Raw genomic sequence first — 22,939 nt, forward strand, 5'->3', positions numbered from 1 at the left:
ACATGTATGTGTTTGAGTGAAATATCTCACCAACTCTTGGTTTGATTGTTGTGAAATTTAGCACAAAAATTCATGTTCCCCTCAGGATGAATTGTAATAAATTTGGTTATAGCCTAACCTTTCATGTAGCTTCATCATCAAGCTAAAATTTGACTTTGTCCAATACTTTGCTTTAATACCAAACACTTCCAAAGCCAATTCCCTCTCTAATTCACATTATGCTTCAGCCTCAGCTGTACTTAGTGCTACTTAATCAAGTTTAGCATGCTGACTCTAAACTGAATTACTACAGTAAGATAGTAAACATGATCAACATTATGCCTGCTAATCAGAATTTTAGCATTGTCATTGCGATCATATTAGCATGTTGATGTTAACATTTAACTGAAGGCACTGGTGTGCCTGAGACCTGGACTCTGTAGACTTTTATTTAAAAGCTGGCACAGTAAAAAATGCAACATACCATCAGCATTCAGTTTAGTGGGTTTCAACTGACATTAGCACCAAGCTTAGACTCTAGCTCCTCTTTCATGTTTGTATGCCAAGCTGGTGAGTGAACTGCACATTAGAGGGTGGAGCTGCGTTTTCACTGCAAACCCCAGGAGAGTAATATTATTTTATTTCTATTTTGAGAATTGAATTTTGCTGTGGCAAACAAATAGCAACTGTGCTCCACCAGAGCAGTCAGTGTGCAGTAAGCGAGGCCAGTGTTACATTCCTCACTGTGAAGGCAACAACATTAATGTCAGGTCTGTTGCAATTCTTAGTGAAGAGCTCTTTTTGGTTTAAGTAAAAAAAAGGTGAACTTTCAAGAAGACAGCTGTTTTCTATAATTGCTCTGCAGCAGTTTGCTTTTACTTCTCTGAACGTACAGGACAGTCAGAAAAGTATTAGAACAGTGATAATGTTTCATTGTTGTAGCTCTGTTGTCCAGCACATTGGAATTTAAATTTAACAGTGAATACAAGGTTAATGTGTTAAAGAACAAAAAAGAAATATGCTTATGCCTAAGTTTGAGAAACTCTGACAGACTACATTAATCACATGTTCTTCTTACATTACATTCATTTAGTTGATGCTTTAATCCAGTGTTTTAAAATAAGTGCATTCGGTCATGTGGATACAACTCAGAAATTGCAAGAATCATGCAAATACATCAAACTTCGTCAAATATGATCAACTGTTAGATATGCCTTTTTAAATTTTTATTATGTATAGCTATGGTGCAGTCTGAACAAGTGATTTTCAGTCTGCAACGCAAGATATGTAGAGTCCCTGCTGCCCTGATGGGAAACAGCTAGCCTCGCAGTGTGCAAAGGGTTTTGTACAGAATAAACATGCAAGATATAACATGTTAGTGAGCTGTAGAGGGATGCTGGGCAGATGGAGTTGCCTTTGGACACAGCCAGGCTAGCAATTTGCCCCAGTTTCCAGTCTTAATGCTAAGATAAGTTAAGCTAACTGGCTACTAATTGTAGTGTAGCTTCATATTTACTATACAGACATGAGAGTGAAATCAGTCTTCTCACCTTAATCTCAAGAGAGCAAATAATCATATTTGAATATGTGAAATCCCTTCAAACCTGTAAATACTCATTTTTTACAGTACCAATTTGTGAACAGTCATAGAACTAGCTCCCTATGGATGAAAGTCAATAGGCTACATTACCCTCACAGTCTCTTTCGTTTCAGATCTAATCTGCTGGATTGCAAGCCAACACAACAATATAGAGTATGTCATTGTCAAACCACTATAATCATCACTGCATAATTACCATAAATCATCTCCTGTTCAACTACTGGAACACGCATTCACTTTAATCTCCTGTTTGGATTTTATAGTTTTATGTTTGTTTAATCAGTGCCACTAATGATGGAGTTAAATCGTGAGCTATCGAAAGCTCTTTTAACTGGACTGCCCAGCTGTTAAGGGAACTTCAACAAATATGATTAAAAAAAATGCTTCAAATATACTACATTACATACTCCAGCTTTAAATTTAATCCATTGTACACAATACAGTCAATAGTGCATATATTTATCACTGGTGTGTCTGCTTACTGTCATATGAATACGTGAATGTAAAACAGTGATTGTATTATGGTCTCAGTGTTGAAGCCTAGCTCCTTCCTGTACATAAAGTAAAATACTTTACCAAAGAGAGTCACAGTTGACAGACACAACAAAGCTTTACAAGTGTATGGCAAAACAGTGGATCTGGTTATTTTTTTCTGAACGGGGCTATTCAGCCAGACAGTGGGGACCTGATGTTTAGATGAACCTTGAAAGTTTGTTTGTGGCTTTCAGTCTGAATGGTGACACAGAGGACATGGCCTGAGGCTGTGTTTCAATGGGCCTTAAAATAAGCTTCTGTCATTACAAAAACATCACAGCTCTGGTAACATGAGCAGTTAATTGCTTATCTTTGCTGTGGTTTAAGGGTTCAGTTAATCTGGTACTTTTAGAGATTTAATGTGATTATCCTGTGAAACTATATGATATGTTGAAGCAGATCTAATGTATCACAACATTTATTGCTACTGCTATTTTCCTTTAAAATAACAATAAGTTAATATGTTTCTGTGATATACAGGCTAATTTATGGTTCCTGTGAAGGACTAGTTTCCAAAGTGAACAGGTTGGTCCATTCAGATGTAGTGACCTCTAGTGGTTCTAAAATCCAGCAAATAGTCTACACTAAGAATAAACCACAGTAATGTGTTAGTATATTACATGTGTTGAGAAAAGATGTACTTGGATTAAGAGATAGAAAACTTGCTCATGTGAAATAACAACAAACCCAAACCCAGAAGGAACCTCATATAAGCTCATGTATTACCTTCTCTCAAAGAGCAGCACTTTGACCGGTGTCCATAAACACCTCAAACAGAGCTATTAATGTAGATTGCATAAGTGCAAATGCTCTCGTATAACCAAGTTTCGTTTCATCACCAACAGTCCAACAGTTTGGAACCAAGATGACATTTGAGCTTGGGCTTCAAAAACCAACCATGTGTAGTGGCTTTACCATACATCACCTACATACAGTAACTGTTTAATGAAACTGTCTGATAGGCTGATACTGGTACTTAGTCTGTTGGATGCAGTTTGGGTTCGTCCTCTATGTGTCAGTCTTATTCAGCTAGGGTTTGTGAAGTCAAAGTCTCACTGATATCTGCTCATTCCAACATTGTTCACAGTGAAACTCTGAAGGAAAAAAGACCACAGGGCTGTGGTCCAGTTTTCAGACAAATAAAATAAGAGAACTGAGGGTTGTTTCAGCGCTCCTCAGCAAAGGATGAAGTCCTAAAGTGAGGTATAAAATAATCTCAGCAGTTCTTTGGTTGATTGGTGGGATGTTCTATTTTAATATTGTTTTAGAAGGTGGCTCTGACTTGATAAAAGAGAACAAAATTACCCTTTACATCTTAAATAAAACATATTAAAAGTGGTCTCTTGTTAAAAGAAAAATACTTAAAGCTGTGGATGAAAAGGATCATGCTGTTAAATCCCTCACACTCTATCTATAGCAGGTGAATGAAATCAAACTCTAATTAGCAGGAAGACGCTCATGTTTCAAAACAAAGGATGCTGTTGCTCTTAATTATAGCAGTTCCCTGGCTAGCTGGTATATCTCCTGATAGTTTCCCTGAAAAACAAATGTCACATAACGTTCAAAAATGCTTTCAAGGCAAGCCCTGCTTAGGATTTGAATCAAACTTTAACTCTCAAACTCTACTTTATAAAGATAAAAGATAGAAAAAAGATGGTCAAGACTGGACAGGAATATATATATATATACATATTGTCACATCAGAGAATTGAGTCCTAGTGCTGGAGGGTAAGATATTGATGTTATGAATCCAACAGGCATAAAGCATTAGCACTGCATGATGCAGAATGTTAAAATACTCAGTGTCAAGTTAACTGAATGTTATTTAGCTAAATAAATCCTATTTAGTGAACTAATTTAGCTGACAAGACATTTATGCTATTTATGTAAATATATATGATATTAGCATGCTAGTCCCTCAGCATGGGCACTATACTGTTTTGAGTCAGATTCATGTAGCTAATGTCTATTCATGCTGACTCACTCACTGTGACCTTATTACTCTGCTATGTGTATTTCTCCCTTAGCAAAGGTCAGACAACAGTGTCCTAATGGACCAGAGAGCTACGAGAAAATGTCAGGGCCAGTCTACTCTTCTCACCTCTGGTTTTCTGGTTTTACTCCAGGGTACCGTCTGGTCCTCTCATCTGAAAAAATCATTTCTCTGGTATCTTGTCCCAGTGATGTCCCTGTATCCCTGTTAACTGGTCCTCAGCAGCTGGTCTGAAATGTCACCCACTCTCATATCTTGACATCTAAGTCTTCAGGCCAGGGGGTCAGGACCTCTTCCTGGAGAGGAGAGAAACATATCTGTCCAATTTGAACATAATTCCTTGGATACTGGGCTTTTGTTGCAGTCATTTCCAAGTACCAGTGTTACCAGTACTTTGCTGGGTTACTTCAGGCTCTATAATCAGTGCTAAGAACTAAAAAAGGTAAAACGTGCAAAACTGGAAGGATCTGGAAGGATTCTTTAAACTACAGGCCTATACATGCACACTAAAATACACTTTATTGTATGTGAACAGGTTAAGGCAAGAAGTCAGATGAGGCATTTAGCCTGGAATTAGTTTCTATTTCAACAATATAAAATAATTTCAACAATCTCCATGTATGCAGAATCTGCAGGCGAGATTTTGGTATCAGAAGCATTCTGGTTTCCATCCATAGTTCATTTGTAGTCTGAGCAAACTTTGGTTGCATGCAGGTAAACATGTGGAGAGAAAAAGAGGCAGAATGCATTTGCCAAAGACTTCTCACATTCCCCTCGAAAACCAAGGGGAGGACTTTTTCTCACAGGAAACGCTGGGTTTCCTCTGCCGTGTTATGGAGCAGGATCAGCTGATCCCTGGCGTAGGTGCATGAGCAGAGCTTGTTAAATGACAAAGAAGGCAACTGCCATGTTTGTGTTGCCTTTTTTCACATTGTCTGTAACTCACTAATAGCAGTAGATAAATTGTCTGTACTGGCTGAGTTAGCAGAAGTCAAAAACCCAGACATTTTCTCTGTTTAATATTTTTCACCATCATTGGATGAATATTGACCAGGTTGACCACTGACTGTAATGGAGTTAAAGAGGCTGAGCCATTTTCTTCCTTCATCTTTTTTCATGTTGTGAAATGTGGTAAGTTGAAGCTTAATTGACAAATCATTTGACTAAATGGCATTCCACAATTCCACAACATGAGTTTTACTGCTCTCATGAAATTTTGAATAAAAAACCTGCAGGCTTCAAGTACATATAATTTGGTGAATATTGTCTTGAACTGAAATTGTTTCTCCCAATCCGATAGCATTCAAATCACTTAAACAAATTAGTGTCTCCATTATCAGTTACTCGATATCTTTAAGGCAGTCTCTTCCCTCTAATTTCTTAAGTAAAGTCAGCTTGTCCTGATTAACAGTGTTCTCTTAATGTGCTGCACTGATCTTTTAATTAAAACCCAGGTTAAATCAGAAATTAGATTACCTCCTCATTTCACTCAGCAAAAAAAGATGTGACCTTACTTCATTTTGTATACCTTTAAGTACTAATATTCTATATCCTAATAACATTATATGTAAAATAATACATGGTAATAATACATGCTGGCTTGGCCTCCTCATAATGCCTATTTTATTCTTTTTTGTTTTTAACATAATTAATTCCTGATCATGCTTGTATATATTTTCACATATACTCTTTTTGAATGTACATGTGTGCATTCAAAAACCTGCAAAAGAAGTTTGGTTAAAGAGATAGATGCCGCAGTGATATCAGGTCTCCCCATTATAAATCTAGCTGTGTTAATTACAGCCTTCACAGCACTGCTCACACCCATGATGCACTGTTATGGCTGTACTAACCACACTGATCATCAATTGAGTGGTCAAATAGCGAATCTGATATCACACATTATCCCTCTATGTCATTTAATACACCAAGGAGGCAACCGTGGTCTGTGGCTTTGTGTGTGGACCTGTTAATGACAGTGATGAGGCTGGTGTGCGGTCTCTGCTTTTTCCAGTACTTTTCCACTGACTGCCGGGCCGTGTGTGTATGAGTGCCTTGTGTGCCTGTGTGAAGAAAATACAGCTGCACCTGTGGTACCTTATCAGCTAACCAGAAGGAAAAGACGAAAACTTAAACTCCTGAACTCTTGGGGAGGAGACAAATTCAGAGGATTACACAGAACTTTATGTGCACAAATTAGGCAGCATTACTGAGCAGTTAGTCATGCGTATCTGTTAAGAGGGGAAGCCTTGCCAACTCTGTCACCTCAGTGCTTGACATGGCTCCCACAAAATCTGGAGCAAAGGCAGAGGTGTGGCTGAGCGAAGGTATTTGGCTGCCTCAGTGTAGAGCCATTCCTATTTTTCAAGGGTCCTGGGTTTAGGGATTGGGGTTTTGACCTGAACACAATAGGAGGGTTAATGTGTATTAATAGAATATTGAACTGGAGAGCACAGGACCCTGGGAACATACAGTAGATGAGCTCCCCGACCAGTGAGGCATCATAACAAGTTCTGTGCAGAGTGCAAGTATATGTGCACAAGATTTATCGGAAATAGGACAAGAAAACCACCCAGGCTTGTGTGTGTGTACCACACACATATCCATATCATGCCACAGTGAGTAATTAGAAACTAATAGATGTTGAAAATAACACATTTTGCAACTCGTTCCTTCTCTTGTATTACCACGGAAATGTGTCCTCAATGTACTTGGACCAAATACTGAGACATCCGCTTTTGTTCTGTTCGCCAAGGACACATTTTGGTTCCAACTTTGGACATCTCCTGTGAACACAAGAGAATTCTATTCCTTAGCTATCTTTAGAGCAACAGTAGACCTTCAATTAAATTGAATTTGCTGTGTGTGTTTGTAGTGGTAAAATGGCAGGTTGATGACCACAAAGGGAACCCACAAATTGAAATAGCGCAACAATTATACGTGACTTGATACTTAAGAGACGCCGGATCTTCAAGAACGCATGGCCGGTTAGCTCAGTTGGTTAGAGCGTGGTGCTAATAACGCCAAGGTCGCGGGTTCGATCCCCGTACGGGCCAAGCCAGTCTTTTGCTCAATGTATCTTGTTAGTTTGTTCTTAGCGAAAGCAGCTAGCATGTGTTTTTTCAATTCATTACTTTCTCACAATATATATGCTAGCTAACAATGCCTGATGTAGTAAACGTCAGCGGGAACTAGTTACTGTTCGGGAAAATAGTCTAATATCTGTTGCAATGAGAATCACAATGTTGCTATAGTCTTATTAGAAGTTGCACAGTCGTCAGTAGAAATTATGTGGTATGACGTATTAGGAATAAATATATATTTCTTTAAATGATGGTGAAAGTGAGTGTAGGGGTTCCATGGTGTAATGGTTAGCACTCTGGACTCTGAATCCAGCGATCCGAGTTCAAATCTCGGTGGAACCTGTGTTTTCGCCATTTCACACTTTACTGTGCAACTGCATGAATACTTCACGTAACCTACAGAAAGTGAGTGAATAATAATTGTCATTCCACCCACAGCTTGAGCTTTCTGGCACCACAAACACTACCTATCGAGAAAGAAACAATCTTATACTTCCAGTATTTTCAGTTAAATGCATGATTGGATTCAAACCAGAAAACCTACAAGAGATAAACATGTTTATGTTTTCCTTTTTATTTCAATTACACTCACCACCACAGATCACATTTTACCTTAGAAAAATATATCACTGTTCAAGCTGAGATGTAAACGTCTGTAAAACACCCAATGGTGGTTAAGAATATTCTCTTTAATCATAAAAAAGTTACAACTCATGTTTTGTACATTTCTCAGCATGGTCTGTTTCGAAATTGATCCAAATGGCTACAAGCAATAAGTAAACTTCTTGTTCTCGTTCTCAGAGTAAGAATCCAACACTGGGAAGTGTCTCTGTACTGTAACAGCTGTTTGATCCCAATCGTCAGCTACAGCAGGAAGGAATCACTTCAGCCAGGACAGGAGTTTATTATGAAGAGATGCTGCAGCTGCTGACTCTGCTGTTCATATGAAGATCTCTGACTGCGCTCGACTTCACTTCTTCTGTCTTTTCTTTGACGTTGCTGCCCCCTTCTGGTGGCTGCTGAGTCCTGTATTTCTGACAGCGAGAAAAAGATGTGAATTAAAAAAAACAATCTGGTAATCCATGTGTAAAGAGTGCATACCTCCTCTGCTGCTGACTACAATGTCCTACACATCGAAGAGACAACCGATGCACCTACTTGGGAGCTGGTGTCTCCGGATGAAGTATGACCACTTCCTCCTCTTCACTGTCAGATATCTCAACAACATCTACTGCGAAACAAAACGAATTCCCCATTTATGTTTTCAAGTCATTCAAAGTAAAACGTACAGATTACATAATATTGAAATATGATTCCTGCCTACTGCATCACATCTGTCAGAAATGTTATTTTGCTTTCTCCTTTAAACAACTTTTACTTTACATTATATTACATTTGCGAGTTGATGCTCATTCCTGTCTGTCTCCTGTCTGAAAAAAGAAATCATACCTATATAACTCTTTCTTGATATTAAGAATGAGAAACATGTAATAACCTCCTCTGCTCTCCTCCTTTTCATGCAGTTCCTCTTCCATCTGTGTTACTTTTTCCTCCTGTTCTTCACCACTGTTGTCATTTTCTTCTTCCTCGTCATCCTCCTCTAGTCCCCAGGTGTTCTGCAGCCCCTGCCCTACCTGACCCACACCTGGGACAGGCACCACGGGGGAAGGCACACTGGTGTGTATGGTTAAGGAGCCACAGTGGATGTAAAATGACCTGCTGTTGGAAGATGGTGGTGTGATTCAGGCTCAGTGAAGGATACGTGTGAGGTGGGGCCTCGGCTTTCTGAATGACGTCATTGGCTCTATCTGACACATCTGTCATCTCCACTGGAGTCTCGTCCATTTTCAGTGCTGTGATTCGCTCCTGAGGCATAGACTCTGCAAAACCACACCTGCCACCGGCTTTCCTGAATAGTGTAAAAGCACAGAGGTCATCTTCTAATGACAACACCAGGGGATAACATGGCGTTAAATGTGTCCACTTGCACAGTTTGCTGTGGAACACTGAGGTGTGGTAACGTGCTGCTACTGCTCACCTTGCTTTCTTGTCATTCTCCAGGGCTTGACTGATGAGTTCTGTGATTTCAGACACTTTGACGCTGGCTATTTTACTGCATCTCATAACCTTCAAGACCACACATAAGAAGTACATTAGTGATTAACTCTTTGTTTTTTACTTGTTTTACTAATTGACCTTTATGGCTCCAAAACGAAGCAATATCATCTAGACTCCATTCACCTGCTCTTTAAGCAACATGATGCCCCCGCTGGACTGGATGGAGCAGATTTCTCTGTGTTTGTTCATGGCGATCATCAGCAAGCCATCCATCACCCGTTCCTCCCGCTCTGAGGGGTCCACCAGCAGGTAAGTCCTGCAGAGCGAACAGGAAGTACACAGGAAGAAAACTTGGATCACATATAAACTTTGTGAGTTTGTAGTTCACACTCAGTTGGCAGTTTATTAGGTACACCTAGCTAAAACTGATTCAGTGTAATGCAATACATACAAAGCGAGGGGAGGCTGAATATCAGACACACCTCTCTGCAAATTGCAACACAGTTCAAATGCACCACAAACTACATGATCCAAAATAAACTAGAGGAATGAATGAACAGAGCGCCCCTCAAATGAACATAGTAACATTTTTTCCTTTGCACAGATAATGACTCTGTCTTGTACTGAAATGTGGTTCTTACCCTTGCTGGAAGAAGGAGAAGCTGACACTGATAGGCATGTGGTAGATACTCAGAGGAATAGGGTCTCTCTCCTCTGGACTGTACTGAAGGAGCACAGCAATAAACACACAATTACAAACAACACAAAGTATAAAAGAAATGAAAACCGTCCTGACATGAGTTACGACAGAAAAGCTTTTTGTTTTGACATTAAAATGAAACTGAATTAGTAGTGGCGACTTGTCGTAAAGCAGCAAAGCTCCTACATCACATCCTCTGTAAGCACCATCAGAGAAATTCACAGAACAGAGCAGTTTTGGCGTTTGGAGCATCGCACATTTCCCAGCAGACTTAGTGAAGCAGAGACACCACCTGCTGAGTCTGTTGCTGACTCACCACTGTCACTTCGTCTCCCTGGATGCCGACATCAGGGCGTCTGAAGTGGCACAGAGCGGTGATGGCAGCGATGCTGGCAGCATCCATCAGGTTCCCATCATGATTCAACAGGTGAACGTCCACTCTGATCTGCCACACCTGAACACAGACACACACACCCTCATCACACTGGATACGCTTCTTTGCTGTTTTTCTTGCTTGTGTGTATGTTTTACCTTTTCTCCAGACACCACACACAGGGACTCAGTATCAATGCACTTGGAGTTCCTCAAGCATCTCTCCAGCTGTCGGTTTAGCTTCACTGACAGCTCAGACTGTCTGGAGAGAAAGGAAAGCCCACAGATGATTTACACTGTCTGCACAAAGTGTTTGACTAAATGAAGCATGTTTCAGACACAGTCCTGGTCGAACACGTCCCTGCACGCCATCAAATAATTCTCATTTTTACATTAACACATAATCTGTCAGATGTTTCCGGAGAAAAGTACAAACATGACCTCTTTAGTTCTGTCTCACCTGCCCTGTTCAAATGCTGGTGAGGCCATGGGTGACAGCTCGATGTTGAAGAACATGATTCCCTCATTTGGTCGACTCTCTTTAGGAGGCACCAGCTCACACGACACCTGAGCCATGACTCTGTAGACAACAGGAATAGCTTATGATATTCTTCATAAATACAAATGTTACACATGAATTTGTATGAGTTCTGTGAATGTTTGAAGACAAGCACATAGAACTTTGTTTAAGCGTTACAAATATTTTCAAAGATAATAAATTTGTTCTGCGAAATTTTTATTAAATGCTGCACAAGAATGCTACTGTCACAAAAAAATCTTGCATGAATATTTATTGAAAATACAGTATATTACGCTTTCATACTGTACAATAATGTGACGGCTAACTTGAAAAGGTTAATTTAGCAACACTTTTTTATGAGGGTGGGTTGCTAGGTAGAAAAAGCAAAGACATGTATGTGGTTTCACCTGGTTTTCCCCAGATCTACAAAGCAGCATCCATAGTCAGTCCCAAATGTGATCTTCATCTTTCTGTAGTCGTAGGTCTGTCGTCCATCCAGGCGCTGCAGGGAGGGGACAGGTGAGACCCCCACAGACCCACAACAGGCGACATGTTTGAGAAACTACTATGTTCTGTATTGTGAGAGGACAACAATTCCCCCAAAGCACAAATCCATGAGCCAAAGTCCGAAATAAAGACACTGAATCCTTTGTGTTTACAATTACTGGAGATTGGCTTTGTGACCCATGGTGTTTGGAAGCAGTCCACCTTCCGGTTATTGGATGAATCACTAAGAAATATTCTTTATTTCGTAGCAGTTACAGTAAGTTAGTCGTAAGTGTTCAAATACAGTACTGTTTTCCTTCTGTGCAACATCATTTTCTGCACCAGTCTCATGAGTCAGGGCACAATGTGGACACAAAGTCCTGAATCCAGCTCACCTTCTTCTCTGCGATGGCTTTCAGCAGGAAGTCCCGTTCACAGTTTGACAGCGGTGTGTCCTTCATCCTGCGGAACTGTCAGTGGTTATGGTTAGATTTCAACAGTTTAATGCACAACGACGATGCCAGTGCTCCGACAGGCATGTGCCTACCGTCAATGTTTTCTGAACTCTACCCCGGAAGTGCATGTAACATGCCATAGTAAAAGTATGGGAAATATATTTGTTTTAATTTGGCCACTTTTGAATGATTGTGAACGGGCGGTTATGTTAGCCTACATGTATTTATTTATTATAAACCAAATATTTGTTGGCACTGTGACCGCGGAGCATTTTTGGTACAATTTACTGAAAATGTGCTCTTATTTTGCAACCTCACTACAGAGGAAGTTTCTGATACCTCGTAATTTGGGACTTTTTTATGTTGTAAATATTGACAGCAAGTACCTGTAGTATTTTGGAGGTATTTTGAAATATGAACACGTATCAGGTACTCGTGGGCTTTTGTTGGAACACTAACAGAATGGGTCCCGTATCGTAGCTACTTTTGGGTTGCTTTGTAGCAGTCGATCGGCAAACTGCCATTTTGTCCTGTGCATCATGCATGTTTATTAAAAACTGTATTTCATTACACTAAAGAATATGCTTTATAATAGGAAGAAAAGGAACATTTTAAGTGGTGTGGAAAGTGTTGTAGTTGTTTCTGTAGCAACTGCCACTGAAACCGTATCTCATGTAAAACAATAGTCATATGAGTAGAAACAGAGTAGTGTCTAAACTCGTTTCCTATAAATGCCTCTGGCACGTGAAGGCACCATTCTCGCCCGACATCTGCAGCGCTGTCTCGCAGGCCATCTGGGCGCACTGCGCATGCCCATTTGCAGGGACACGCTCGCACTCATCAACCGTTCACCGTTATCCGGGCCAAGCTGTCATCTATATTCCATCCTCTCCAGCCGACGACCGTGTTTTCTTTCCCAAGCCTGCACGGCGAGTCTTGGTGACACTGTCAGAGGGCCAAGCGCACAAGATATTTTCTCCGTTTTTTTTTCAAAGCGGAGAAGGAGCTTTTATTGAGGAATTTGCTCTGCAACTACAAGAAGGCGAAAGGTTTGTTTTCGTGCGCTCATTCATTCTCTCCTCCATCCCTGTGCGACATCACTGCTAATTTAGCAAGCTAACCGTTGCTATCCTCTTATTTCTGAAGTCTAATGAGACATTGTCGGCCACCCTTTATACTAAAATCTTTTCTTCTTTTTTTTCTTTTGTGTTTTTAACGGCAGGTGATGTTTCATTACTGGGCTCTCTCCATAAGCCCTTGAGTTCAGGAGCTAACCTTATGTTATGCTAATGTTTGCTGTATTTGATTGGCGCGCGGTCCAGCTAGTTAGCTAGCTAGCGGAGCAGGTGCTGCAGCCGAAGCCATTCATCTGAAACAGTTTGGACATTGCAGTGTTCGGAGGCAGCCATGTTAGCTCCACAACCCTGTCCTATGACCTTTTCTCTATAGGTCCAAGATCTGTCCAATTATATTATCTTACATAGTGATAGGAATGAAATAAGACCTTGTTGGCAAACGTTAACGTCAAGCGGAGGTTGGTGAGGGATGTACACTTGCACAAAGGAGAAATTCCTTTGTAACTGTGTCACAAAGGAGAAATTAAGCTTAATGGGACATAGATTTGGCTGTGTAGCTGACATACAGACAGATCAGCTAGTTGGAGAATGGCCTGTTTATCTACACACTGAAACTTGGATAAAGGGAATTCCTGTCAGCTCCTTTGCCTTCTCTTAGCTCGTAATGATAAACTTGTCTTAATGGATGTGAGGTTGATATGACTCGCCATAGACAGTGGCAACTGTTTGGAGATACTGTACCTGTTTAGACTTTGGCCACAACTTGATAGATTCACCGAAGGGGGACCTTACCTATATTCCTGTTGGACTGATAGCAGGAGAGATGTTTACACGATGCCATGCAGTTCATTGGCTCCTTGCATGTTATGTCTGAGTGTAAGGGGTGTATGAGCTCCACATGTCTGTTGCTGAACCCTGTCTGTGTTTAGTCAGAACACAAGGCTAAGCTGTGATATCTGTTTCCTGAGGAAAGAGCTCGAAGCTGCTTCACAGACAGACCAAAATTGGAGTAATTATGTCAGAGAGCAATATTGAATTTAGCATGAGTTTATCTAACCTTCATTACCTTCATAAGGTGGTAACCATTGGCCCAGTTCACCACCCCTGACATACTTAAAAGACATGTCATGTAGAACAGGAAAGCCATGGGGTATCACACATTCAACCAATTAATAGTTGGCCTCAAACAGGTCCTTTTACTGTTGAGGATGTCATGATGTGCCTGCTGCTGAAGCCATGCCTGATTCTGTGAAGTGAAAGTAAAGGTAGATCTTCATGTTCAGGCAGCTGAAATTTTCATCAAGTACCATACCTCTACTTATCCATAGTTACTTATTTTATGGACACAAATACAAGTCATTGATTGGAGTAGAAGGACAAGGAAAGAGCTTGTCTATTCAGTTTTAACTCCCAATGTCACCTCTGATTCATTGTTGTTAGAGACAGGAAGCCAATCCACTGAGGGCCCTCAATACCCCACTGATATGAATACAAGCACGTAATAGCTTCACTGGATTCTGTGCAACAAAAAGCAACAGCTCAAAAGAAGTTTTGCAGTGTACCTACTTCTGAGACACTGTTGATTTAAACAACTGCATCAAGCTTTTAATTTTCTTTTTTTACACAAACACGTTTTGTATATTCTCAAATCAGAATCCGCCTTTGTTGCTCACCTCTTCCTGTATGGAATGTGGCCAAGATTTTGTATGAACTGGGTTTGCTTTCAAAATGAAGATGCAAATAAATCTTGATGCTTTTCAAGATAAGCTAGTTCTTAGTAGTGCTCCCCATTCATCATCTCTCCCTTATGCTTATCAGAATCCTTTTGATCCTCCTGCGCTCTGATGTTAGCAAATAGAACAACAGCATTATGGGAATTAAAGGTAATTAGGAATTAATGAAAGTGTGCTTCTGTGCTGTCTGTAGTGATGCTTTTCAATTCCTGCTGCTCACAATAAGAGTGAGCAGGTGTGGCCCGATCAATAGGAGGTCATTGAATCTGTTGTTTGCTGTAACAGATCTGTGAATTGCACCATTATTCAATAGGATATCTTTTAAGGTTTCAAGTGATTATTAGGACACACACAAAGATTGTAATCTGACGCATTTGCTGCTACAAAATGGGACTAGTGAGGGTGTTGTAGAAAGAGGACATATTGTAAATCCAAAGAGGTCAGTTGTATGTTGACCGTGCAGATGTTTCTGGCTTCTGCGTAGAAGGAGCCTGTCTTTATGAATTATCCTTTAGAGATGCATTACAGCAGAGACAGGGCAGATGTAAAGGTTTTTTTGAGGAAATATTGTTGGGAAAAAACATGAGATAAGGATGGGATCTACTAATGTGACCTCACTCTTTTGTTTTTTCTCTGACTTTCATCCCTCCTTCCTTTTACACACTTGTGTTCTCTATTTATACGTGATGCCCCCCCCCATGCGTGCACATACACATGCACACACATACACACTTTCCATTTCTCTCCATAAATAACTATCTCACTCACACCTGCCTCTTCTTCCCATCCCCCTCCTTCATTCTCACATAACACTCCCTCCTCACTCTGCTGCTCACACCATGCTCTTCACTGATGCCCTTATCACACACCCTGTTCACCCTCCTGTAATCACCACACCCCTGCCCCTATTTTTTTCCCCTCTACAGATGAAGCTGGACAGGGGTTGGATATGGTGCATGTTGCTCCTGTCCTTCCTGGCTGTGGCAGCTGTGGCAGCCCAGGAAGAGCAGCTGGAGGTTGGTGTTACAGACGCCGATGAAGATATGGGCTTGGATGAGGAGGAATTAAATGTTCTGATGGCGGCAGAAGAAGAAGAAGAGGAGGAGGAGGAGGAGGAGATGGAGGCAACTGTAATGGATGAAGACCACTCTGATGAGACGGCCACAGCAAGTGGGAAGGCTGACAAAGCTGGAATGGATGCAAATGTTTCTTTTCAAGTAAGAAATGGGTCACAGTGTAGGTCAAGTAATGGTCGCACGTGAAACTGAAGTATGAAAGATAGTAAATTAAATTACAATAAAGAAATGCTTTCTTGACTGTTGTAAATCTCTGGATTAAGGGAAAATGGCATGTATATCAACTTCTAATTTATGGTTTTTGCTCCCCAGGTAACATACAAGACTCCTACTCCCACTGGAGATGTCTACTTTGCAGAGACGTTTGATGATGGATCACTGGGCAGGTATAGCCCACAGTGTAAATGTTTGATGCATACTAGGACACATGAGCCTCCAACGGTACTGAGTGACCAGGATAAACCGAGACAATCAGTGCTTGTAGTGTGTTTGTGTGTGTGTTCAGCTTTTCTTGTGTGGAAGCCAAGAGTTTTGTGATGTTGATGTTCCACAGATGGCAGCTGTCAAAAACGGTGAAGGGGGATGCAGATGATGACATTGCCAAATATGATGGTTGGTTGCTTTATTCACTTTCTAGTAGTTCACCTGTATGCTTACAGCTTATAAAGAGGTAGAACTTGCTGTTCTCCTCTCCTTACTTCACACAGACTCACTTTTCTCATGTATGACACAAATGAGAAATATATTGACGACCATAGGTCACATTGTTGTAGTTTTGGCCATCATCCTTGTTAGTTGTGATAACACTTCACTTGGCAGCGTAATAGCTGAGATTGAGGTCACAACACCTCAACTCAGACAGTAAAACAGTGTCTGGCGATGTTCTGTTGACTACACGAAAGTCTCAAGGTCTGAGACTGCTACCCCAGCAAAAAAAAATAAATAAATAAAAAATGAATGAATCATAGCCTACCGCAATGTTAGCATGACCCTGAAAAAAGAGGTCCAGTTGTTGAATGTCCATCCCTCTCCTCTCTGGCTGTAGGGAAGTGGGCTGTGGAGCAGCTGAAGGAGAATAAAGTTCCAGGAGACCAGGGTCTGGTGCTGAAGTCCCGGGCCAAGCACCACGCAATCGCCGCAATGATGGACAAACCCTTTGTCTTCCAGGATGAACCTCTGGTCTTACAGTGAGTTCAAACATTTACATGCATGGCTAAGATATGCTACTCACATTTTACAGTCAACAAAACTGTAAAATTATGTTGCCAAGACTTGTTTAATTGTTTTGTTGTGTTCTGGTTGCAGGTATGAGGTGAATTTCCAGGATGGTATCGACTGTGGTGGAGCATATGTCAAACTGCTTTCAGACACTGGCAGTCTCAGTCTGGTTGGTATACATGTTGTCATTGTGCATTAATCCACTTTTAATGTGTTAAAGTTTTCATGTGCACGGTAGAATTGTACTTGTGTATGATAGAAATGGCACATAAAGGCCATTTGATGGCCATTTATATCCAAAGCATCTTACACTTGGGCACCATTTTTTCTTCTGCACTGCAGGAACAATTCCAAGACCGTACACCCTACACCATCATGTTTGGACCAGACAAGTGTGGCGAAGACTACAAGCTACACTTCATCTTCCGCCACCAGAATCCTCTGAACAAAGACTTCGAGGAGAAGCATGCCAAGAGGCCCGATGTCGACCTCAAGAAGTTCTACACTGACAAGAAGACTCACCTCTACACTTTGGGTACAGAGAGAGTTTGTAAAGACCATGGGTCATTTCATTAGGTTTACTTGTATAATCTAATGTGATCCAGTTCAACAGCTTGCCATAACGTCTGCCTTTACCAAGATAATGATGTTCAGTTTTGTCTGTCGCTGTCAGAGAGGTATTAATGCATATTGTTTAGGTTGCAGTTTGTGGTGGTGTTGAACTGGACTGCATTATATTGAGAGGTGTTCTTAATATTTTGTCTCCCCCATTTACGTACAGGATAGGGGTAGAATATTAGAAACGCCTTTCAATATAATGCACTACAGTACAACACCACCACAGATTGCACAAGTGTACTGAAGTGGCTGATCAGTGTTTTTATCTGTCTGAAATGTGTCTTTCATATGTAATGCTTTGCGTACACACTGAAGCACAATGACTTCAACTTCAGTTTTACATGTACCTGCACATGTTATGCTTTTTTAAAAATATACATTTGCCCCTGTTGTCAGTCCTGAACCCAGACAACAGCTACGAGATGTTCATTGACCAGTCCAGTGTGAGCCGCGGCAGCCTGCTGCGTGACGTGGTGCCTCCAGTCAACCCGCCCAAAGACATAGATGACCCAAATGACTCCAAGCCGGAAGACTGGGACGAGAGAGCCAAGATTCCTGACCCTGAGGCTGTCAAGCCCGATGACTGGTGACTACAACCCCCATACTAGTCGACAGTACAGATTTAGTTGCAGACAGGACATGTTTAAATGTTAGTGCCTCAGCGACCAAGTCATGAATAACATGGATTTGTGTGTGTCTTTGTGTGTGTGTGTGTGTGTGTGTGTGTGTGTGTGTGTGTGTGTGTGTCTGTCTCTGTCTCTCAGGGATGAAGATGCTCCAGCAAAAATTGAGGATCCTGATGCTTTGAAGCCAGAGGGTTGGCTGGACGACGAACCAGAGTTTGTCCCCGACCCTAACGCTGAGAAACCAGAAGACTGGTACATAAACACATTGACCACCCAAACAAACCCCTAACCAGCTTCTGAATGATGTCAGAGCGTTTACACTGAGAAAATGACAACCGCTGTCCCCTGTGTGCAGGGACGAGGAGATGGACGGAGAGTGGGAAGCCCCGCAGATTCCCAACCCAGCCTGTGAAACGGCCCCTGGCTGTGGGGAGTGGAAGCGTCCCAAGATCAACAACCCTCAGTACAAGGGCAAGTGGAAAGCCCCTCTGGTGGACAATCCCAACTATCAGGTAACTATAACAACACCAGGCTGAAGAGTTTGGCTTCTTAGTGTTTTATGTTAGTGCATCAGTTAGAAAAATCATCTTAAGTCCATTACTCTTAAATTGACTCTTCTTAGTTTTTGTTTTTTTAAACCTGAATGACAACATGCACATGACTGCACACAGCCGAAAGACAGTTTACCCTCTAACTTGTCCTGTTGGCGACGCTTTACGTTTGTGTTCCAGCTGAAACCATTCCGTGATGCCTTCCTTCTAATTGTTTACCATCACATTCTCCATCTTCTCCCAAGGGAGTCTGGAAACCGCGTAAGATCGATAACCCAGACTATTTTGAGGACCTGCAGCCGTTCAGGATGGCACCTTTCAAGGCTCTGGGCTTGGAGTTGTGGTCCATGACCTCAGATATCTACTTTGACAACTTCATTATCACCTCTCACAAGGAGGTGGCTGACCGCTGGGCCTCTGACAGCTGGGGGCTGAAGAAACTGGTGGCCAGCGCTAACGAGGTCAGTGTGATGTTTCGTAAGGGCAACAGGAACACAGAGCAGCATCTTAACAGACACTTACATTGTCACTGTGTGCATATAATTTCCCACAGTGTGGCCCATCTCTGTAAGGGAAAGGCTCACAAATGCTCACCATTTGCTCTCTGGTCTCTTGTCTTTCCTCACCAGCCAGGGATTTTTGCTCAGCTGATGATGGCAGCAGAGGAGCGGCCATGGCTCTGGGTGATCTACATACTGACAGTGGGCTTGCCTGTAGGACTGACTGTGCTCTTCTGCTGGCCAAAGGTACCATGCACCTAATGAGCTCATTTGTTGTGTTTCTGATCCCCGATGAATGCAGAAGCACACCAGAAAACCTTCTAAACCCGACTTTGTGCCCTAGAAATCAGATGACGAATACGTGTACAAGAAGGTGGATCTTCCCAAGGCTGATATAGAAGAAGAGGAGGAGGATGAAGAAGAAGAGGAAGAGGCAGCAGCAGATGAGGATGACAAAGAAGCTGAGGCTACAGAGGGAGCAGCAGCTGCAGGTTAGAGGGTCAAACACAGGTCATACACACTCTTCTGCCGGTGCTGTATTGACTGGAGTATTGTACTTTTACTGCCACATTGTTCTACATTGTTCGTACTTTTCTGGACTCACTGTCCTCATCACTTCTACTCTCTCTGTCTCAAAAGCAACAGAGGAAGCCGAGGAGGAGGAGGAGAAGGATGGAGCAGATGTTGGAGGTGACAATCCAGAGGGGGAGGAAGAGGAAGAAGAGGAGGAAGAGGAAGAGGAGGAAGACGAGGACAGCAAAGCTCCTGAGAGAACATTAGAAGATGAGGTTAGTGTCTTTGTGAGTTTAACAGAGGATCTGCGCACATTTCACCACCTGCTTTCTCTTCATTTCACTTCACCTTGATCGTTAAAAGGTTCCACCTTGTCCATCTCATCTGGCTCTGGATAACTGTTGTCTCCTTCAGTTAGAAAATGTACTGCTAATGTAAAATGTCATAGATTAAAAATGAGATAACAAAATACGAAAAAAAACGAAAATAATAAACCTAACCCTGTTTTAATTGATTTAAGAAAATTAATACATTTTGATTTATTAAATATTGAATTTTGCACTTCCACCTATTTCATTGAGCAACAGATAAAATCAATATATGATAAATAAATGTATGGAATAAATTTTCACAACATGTGCACTTTCAGAGCAGGGAGAACAGCTGTCACAGGTCACTCTGTCAGTAAAAAAAAAAAAGTTATATCTCAGTAAGATGATATTTATCTGATTAGAGCTAAATTTAGACTGTTCATCTCTCTTGTGTAAATATGCAAAGTATTTTATTTTGAAAACCCACGTTCTAAATTTAAGCCATTGTCTGACATTTGCAACAAGGCATATGGGTTGAAAATTCAAGTTATGGAAGCAGTGTTGGATGTATGCAGCTGGGGACATGATTTTTAAACTCACAACAGACTACAGCTGCAAAGTGGAACAGCGAGGCACCATCGATTCACCTCACACAAACAAGCAGCTTTGGCTGCATCCACCTTAATTCCAAGAGCTGCTTTACAATGAAAACCATCTCCGTTTCAGGCCGTCTCTCACACACATTGCAAAGCGATATCTCACAGGTGTTACTGCAGTAATTACATTCATCATGCTGATGGATTTTTTTAGTAGCATGCAACATATGTGCACTGTACAGCCGAGCGTACTTGGTTTTACACACATGGTTGCAGTTTTTCTCATGCTAACGTTTTCTGAGCACAGAGCTGGAACATCATGTGGTGCTTATCATGAGTTATGTGCTTGCTTCATGATATTATGGCACAAGAAATTTGACAAACTGTTGGCCCCATGAGGGCAAACGGGCACGGTGTCTGCAGGTCTTTAAGGTCTCAAGCGTTGTAGTCAGGGGACCAGGTGTTGGATGGGAACCTCTAGTTCTAATTCATATTGCCTGTACTAGAGACCTTGAATACATCATGGTTAAAAGGTGGCTGTTTGGGGGGCGTGTTGTTATAGGGTACAAAACACCTCACAGACCCAAATGCCACACATGCATTTATTCCCTCCTTCATGCTGTCACACTCAACAGGATCATTGACTCACCTCCCTTTTGTTAAGACGATTTCACATCTCTTACACTGTGTCCTTGTCCTAGTCAGAAATGTGCATGGTCAGGGAGTCTGGCTGCCCTTGATTTCACTTTTAAGAACGACTATATATTTCACTCTTCTTGTCATTTGAAATGTCTTCAGAGTGATGTTGTGTGACTCATCCATTAAATGAGGCCTTTTCTTGCTCTTAACAGCCGAAGGAGGGAGGAGACGTCACCAAAGAGAGCCACAAACAAGCTGTGAGAAAGAGGAGGGTACGGAAAGACTGAGGAGGTGAACCCCACGCCTACTGTCTCCTTTCTCCCCCAGTGCGGAGGAGGTGGAAGGGCCGTCTCTCCTGCTGCTCGCCCCCTCCCCGAGCGGAGCAGCACATATTTCCTCCAAACCATCTGGTAGCCTGCAATCACCCCGGCTGCCCCAATCACATCTCCTCCATGCCTCAGCTGCACCCATCACAGGTCCACAGTTCCCCAAACCACATCCTGTGTCACTCCTCGCCTCGTCTTGTCTCTCCCTTCTGTCTGCTCATTGATGAATCCCCTGGAGATTTTGTGCATTTTGCTGTTTTTCCTCCTCCATCTTGAGCTTCCACACCTCCTTCTTCCTTCTTCTCTTCTCCAAGCCATTGCTGTCAAAACGCCTGTCAACCTTAAAAGCCGCCTCCTCCACCTCTGTTCCTGTTCACCCCTTCTCTGCTGTCACTCCTCTCTCTGAATATATGCCATCATAGATCCTCCAGTCTGTCTCCTCTGAGAGTGAAGGGAGCAGAGAGCGTGTGCGCCGCTGTCGACTCCAGTCGTTCACACCATTTTACAGCATATCTTAGGGGCTTACATCTCAGAAGTTAGACTTTATTCTCGTGTCCTTTGTTTTAAAGAACATGTTCGAGGACACAGTTTGACAGAGTTACTTCCTTCATTGAAATAGTTTGGATTTGAAGAACAGGCCGCCAGGAGAGGACACCAGGCTGCGTGAGATGTTACTGCAGTGTCAGGACGTTTCAGCTGACAAGTCGCCTCAGCTTAGTTTAAAAGTTTACCTCTTTAAAAAAAAAAAGAAAAAAAAAAAAGGATGATCTGTGTAGGTTTTAGGTAGTGTGTAAGGAGCATCAGTTACTTTTCTGTGTTTATTTTACTAAGTTATAGCAGTTTAAGAATGAGGTTTAGCAATGACAACTATTTATTGGTTTGTTTTAAATTTGTTTTATGCCAGTATGATTAAAGATTTCATGTTTTGAGTGACTTGAGACAGTTTTCTTCAATAAATGCCACTGATGTGCTTATTCTGAGCCTAGGTAAAATTAAATATGTTCAAAGCTGGTGATAAAACACTGACTTTATCAGTGCTCGCAGCAAAAAGAAGTGGTTTTGAATGCCTTGGCCATCAGCTGTCGATAAGACAATGACCTGTGTCTCGTTCAGTCAGTACACAGCACGACTTTCCCAGAATATCTTTACTAGGGGGAGTGCAGATCCTAGATCGTTGCCTGGGCAAGATGTTGATGCTAATTTATTTGTTTTATATTATTGTCTCAAGCTTTTGTAGTTTATGTTCTTGCCAAATGCTGGCAGGTATCCCTGTTTACATTTGTTTGCGGATTGTACATTGCTCTTGAAAATAAAATTATTTAATACAAAAAAAAACTTGCCAAGTCTGATCAACTGACGCTCATTTTTTTGTCTTG

The 22,939-nt window shown here is 41.6% G+C and overlaps 2 protein-coding genes and 2 non-coding genes across 6 annotated transcripts; 3 read left to right on the forward strand and 1 right to left on the reverse strand.

The window, feature by feature from the left end:
* The first annotated feature begins 7,088 nt into the window (after positions 1-7,088).
* On the forward strand, positions 7,089-7,162 carry trnai-aau (transfer RNA isoleucine (anticodon AAU)). The gene has a single exon. It is a non-coding gene; the product is annotated as a tRNA-Ile (tRNA).
* Positions 7,163-7,459: 297 nt separating this feature from the next.
* Positions 7,460-7,531, forward strand: trnaq-cug (transfer RNA glutamine (anticodon CUG)). Its single transcript has one exon. It is a non-coding gene; the product is annotated as a tRNA-Gln (tRNA).
* A 209-nt stretch (positions 7,532-7,740) lies between these two features.
* On the reverse strand, positions 7,741-11,895 carry exosc9 (exosome component 9). Of its 2 annotated transcripts, none has more exons than XM_076728074.1 (12): positions 11,721-11,895; positions 11,247-11,341; positions 10,780-10,899; positions 10,479-10,581; positions 10,264-10,401; positions 9,889-9,971; positions 9,431-9,563; positions 9,228-9,316; positions 8,952-9,098; positions 8,685-8,863; positions 8,348-8,420; positions 7,741-8,223 (listed from the first exon to the last, which is right to left on the reverse strand). In XM_076728074.1, the coding sequence occupies exons 1-12, from the start codon at positions 11,784-11,786 to the stop codon at positions 8,160-8,162; spliced, it is 1,290 nt and encodes a 429-aa protein (XP_076584189.1). In that variant the 5' UTR covers positions 11,787-11,895; the 3' UTR covers positions 7,741-8,159. The 2 variants fall into 2 exon arrangements, with proteins under 2 accessions (XP_076584189.1, XP_076584190.1); XM_076728075.1 differs by having other exon boundaries at positions 7,742-8,223; positions 8,348-8,417.
* A 704-nt stretch (positions 11,896-12,599) lies between these two features.
* On the forward strand, positions 12,600-22,889 carry clgn (calmegin). 2 transcript variants are annotated; one of them, XM_076727812.1, is made up of 15 exons: positions 12,600-12,829; positions 15,516-15,806; positions 15,978-16,051; positions 16,219-16,277; positions 16,711-16,852; positions 16,971-17,052; positions 17,226-17,418; positions 17,898-18,087; positions 18,266-18,379; positions 18,483-18,639; positions 18,924-19,139; positions 19,308-19,424; positions 19,522-19,669; positions 19,818-19,966; positions 21,450-22,889. In XM_076727812.1, the coding sequence occupies exons 2-15, from the start codon at positions 15,516-15,518 to the stop codon at positions 21,522-21,524; spliced, it is 2,007 nt and encodes a 668-aa protein (XP_076583927.1). In that variant the 5' UTR covers positions 12,600-12,829; the 3' UTR covers positions 21,525-22,889. The 2 variants fall into 2 exon arrangements, with proteins under 2 accessions (XP_076583927.1, XP_076583928.1); XM_076727813.1 differs by having other exon boundaries at positions 12,602-12,829; positions 19,824-19,966.
* Positions 22,890-22,939: the final 50 nt, after the last annotated feature.

Source organism: Chaetodon auriga, chromosome 4 (genome assembly GCF_051107435.1).
Source record: "Chaetodon auriga isolate fChaAug3 chromosome 4, fChaAug3.hap1, whole genome shotgun sequence".
Lineage (NCBI taxonomy): Eukaryota > Metazoa > Chordata > Actinopteri > Chaetodontiformes > Chaetodontidae > Chaetodon > Chaetodon auriga.